Below are 3,637 nucleotides of genomic sequence, written 5' to 3' on the forward strand. Positions count from 1 at the left end.
GCCTGAATTGTTTGGTCTTTTAAAAACACAATTTCCCCACGTTTTCTATAGTGGAAGACCCGAGAAATTCTGCGTTTTCACCGGCAAATTTTGAGGCAAAAATAGCCAAGAAAAAGTTTAGAAAACATTACAGACAGTCGGTAAAAGACGCCTTATAGGCAAATAGGCGTCTTTTACTGACTGTCATCACGCTCACTAATTAACCACAGCATCATTACAGACAGTTTGGTGGCTGTGGGGCTCTGTACAACTTCAATAGCAACATATTTTCAATTTTAACGTAATAAAATGGACACTTAGGGACTGTTTGATGCCGCAACTTGTGCCGAACTCTTCTTGATCTGTGTAAAATAAATAAAATTAGACGTAAAATCCTTAACTATAGGGTTGTTTTGTTTCAGGCTGATATTACTGGAATTCCTGTTGTGCGAGCTCACGCCCATGATATTACGGCCTTAGGGGTAGCGATGGCAGCTGGAATGGCCAAAGGAGTGGAAGTTTGGGATGTACACGCCGAGGAAAGAGACCTGATTCCTAATGATACCTTTTTGCCCACATCTACAGAAGACGGTAATTTTTTTAAAATAGTCGATTGATTAAGGCAGCTAACTAATTTCATTTCCAGAAAGGGATACGCGGTATGCGAAGTGGAAAATGGCAGTGCAAAGATCCCTTGGATGGGTTTCACCGAAAAAATCCGCAGTTATGACCGGTAATTTGGATTTAATTGGAAAATCATCGGGGTTAATTTGGGTTTTTTTGCAGAGGAAAGGTATCAGCTGCTGGCCAGTATCCCTGGGAGCGTTTTCGCGATTTCAAGCTTTGGACTGCTAGTACTCGCACAGTACTTAAATAAAGAAGTTTGAAATGTGCTCACGAAAGTTTTCGGTTGTTTCACGGATTCTGAAAACGATTCGCAAACTGTTTTTTGTTATTCGTTCTATCGTACTTAAGGAAAAAGTTATTGTTACAGTTGCAAAGTTTAATTTTGATTAAATTTATTAATTAAATACGCAGGTTTTTTGTCAAAAACTGCCTTTCATTCTTCCTGATATACAGCGTGTAGGAAAAACAAACTGCGACCCAGTGGTGAATGTTTTATTATCGCTATACTTGTTAAGTATTTACACAATAACCATAGTTTATTTACATAAGGACAACTGAAAAATGAACGATTTTCAGTGGGTATGTACAGTTTTCGATGCCTTTTTCTATCGACTGGAAATGCGAATCATTCACTAATAAATAATCATACAAATTCGAGAGCAGCACTTCCAAAATTAAGTCGAGGCGATAGGAGAACTATGTTGATATATCTCTAGAGCCTAAGATTGTCACTACACTAAGTTGTATATGTATAACGGTTTGAAAGGGCGATATTAGTCTAATTCAGCTAGGAGAACAGCAGGTAATACAAAATTTCTAGGTTCTTACACGGTATCCATACCCTGTCTCAGTCTCAGTATCAGATACAGAAAACGTTGAACATATTCATTGATGATCAATGGCTAAACTATTGGAATATAAGGTTGTTTGCGGCATGTTTTTGTCAATTTACGGGGGTTGCAGAGATTTTTGCTATTTACAAGTTCAGATGAATATACAATTTATTTATGCGATCCGGTGTTTCCACTCAAAAATCGCAATTTCGACTAAAAGTAGTGTGTAAGAATTGCACTAGAACACGCCAAACCCGAAACATCTGCAGCAACTTCCAACAAAAAATTAGGTCCAAAAATAGATATGTAAACTTCCTTAAAGCATAGTAAAATATTGCCTATTCTTTAATGTTACTCTATGAAAATACATACATAAATAACGCATTTATTAATTAGTCACGAACAATCCAAATCGAACTTTAATTTATACAAATTCTCGAAAGACACATTAGATACACATATTTTAGGTAGTTTGGTGTGGCTCACAAATAATCTAAACCTGAGGCATACTTGAAAAATGCTCTTTTGCATTGAACAAACGATTCAGTCTTGGGTTCTTCCTCATAACTCACACGTAATCATTCAAAAATTGGCACAAACGTGGCCACATTTTATACAACTAGTATTCACATATACAGGGTGTCCTAAACTGCTCAACAAAGTCGACGCTACACCGACAAGTTTCGACCAACTTTGAAACTGGATCAATTCCGATTGCTTTAAGCGATTTGGTTTGTCTGAAGCGTTATTTAATGCAATTCTTTGCGCGGCTAGTGCGTGTTTTTGATAATAATTAGTGCGTCAAATCAAGTTTCTACAGGGTGGCAAATGAAACCATGCAAAATTGGTGAAAGCTCCACATGCTCTCAGTTGGACAATTTTTTTTGGAATTTTAATACCATAGACACTAACATGGACCTCGTTTATCTACAGGGTGACCTATTTTTGGCCTTACAGTGATCGTTTTTCTCTTGGACCCATTTTCAAAATCTACGATTTATGTTGAAGCTAAAACTTTAAAACCAAATACTAGAAAGTAAACTTCACTTAGTTGAAAATCTACCAGAATCACACGCCCTGTATATCGAATTTTCGTCTGAAATTGTCTGTAAGGTTTAAGCTTCAACATGAGCTCTAGACGAAATGTGAAAATCGGACCAAGACCGGAAAAGCTATCGCTGCAAAACCAAAAAATTTATTTTTTGAGACCACCCGGTACATAGGAGATGGCCTGGAAACTCAAAAACCATTTCGAGCTATTTGGCTTATTAGATAAAAAAAAAGACATGAAAACTTTTTTGTGCAACTAGCAGCATGCCAAACTTTCCGAAATTTTGTATTTTTCCATTCGCAACCCTGTAGAAAGTTTGTCTGAGCTACTTTCGCACGTTGTTATAACTAAATACAATTTTCAATGATACAAAAAGGCACTTTGTGGCTCAAATGGTTCTTGAGCAAAGTCGAATCCACAACATTTCAGTTGCTTGTCGAAAAACTGAACTTTTCAAACTAAAAGATTTATGGACTAGAGATCATTCCTAACAGCTTTCTGCAAGCTGGTGCCCCATCATCCATTTTCTCGAGAAAAAAGACAATTTCACGTTCCACTTATTTTTTTAGGGGTTAAAATAAAGTTTCGACACAGTCGTAAAATTGAAAGCGTCATTTAAAGTGCGGCGACGTAATGAGTTATAACTCATTGCCATACAGAGCGACAACAACTCAAAAGCGAAAAAAACTCGACACAACCAAATCGCTATAAGCAATCAGAATTTATCCCCGTTCAAAGTTAGGACAAATCGGGCAGTGTAACGTTCATTTTGCCGAGCAGTTTATTTGATGAGTTAATTTCTTAAGTATGCCTTTTGATAAGCATTTAAAAGAAAATGTTCCCGATGTGGAATCACCCGATTGGTCAAGATGATTTTCTGAATTTCAACTTGACGCGTTTTTTGTTGCAATTTGCGGAAAATTTGTTTTCGCTTCCACTGCCTAAAATTAAGCAGATTGAGAATAAACCAATGCGCTCAAATGAAACACGTGGTGAGTCATACACTACTGGCGCACATACAATGAAGAGTTCGTTTATTACATATTTTTTAAACAGAGTGTTCCCAAATATCGCATGGAAGTTTTGGATTCATCCGCCCGACCGCGTGTAAATCTTATTATTTTCTTTTTTTATGTCGTTTATTTCA

The 3,637-nt window shown here is 36.8% G+C and overlaps 2 protein-coding genes across 3 annotated transcripts in view; both read left to right on the plus strand.

Moving 5' to 3' along the window:
• LOC125505499 (glycerol kinase-like) overlaps window positions 1-1,010 on the plus strand; it is a gene marked incomplete in the record, with an annotated part of 3,076 nt that extends 2,066 nt beyond the window's left edge. Inside the window, 3 exon segments of the mRNA XM_048669439.1 lie at window positions 402-570; window positions 626-712; window positions 766-1,010. Of these exon segments, the coding sequence (XP_048525396.1) occupies window positions 402-570; window positions 626-712; window positions 766-866 (357 nt within the window).
• The window catches only part of LOC109541931 (E3 ubiquitin-protein ligase CBL-B), a 46,870-nt gene that overhangs the window by 31,281 nt on the left and 11,952 nt on the right, over window positions 1-3,637 (plus strand). The window lies entirely within an intron of this gene.

The sequence above is a fragment of the Dendroctonus ponderosae genome, unplaced genomic scaffold (genome assembly GCF_020466585.1).
Source record: "Dendroctonus ponderosae isolate FM_Combo_2020 unplaced genomic scaffold, Dpon_F_20191213v2 Dpon_F_20191213_8, whole genome shotgun sequence".
Lineage (NCBI taxonomy): Eukaryota > Metazoa > Arthropoda > Insecta > Coleoptera > Curculionidae > Dendroctonus > Dendroctonus ponderosae.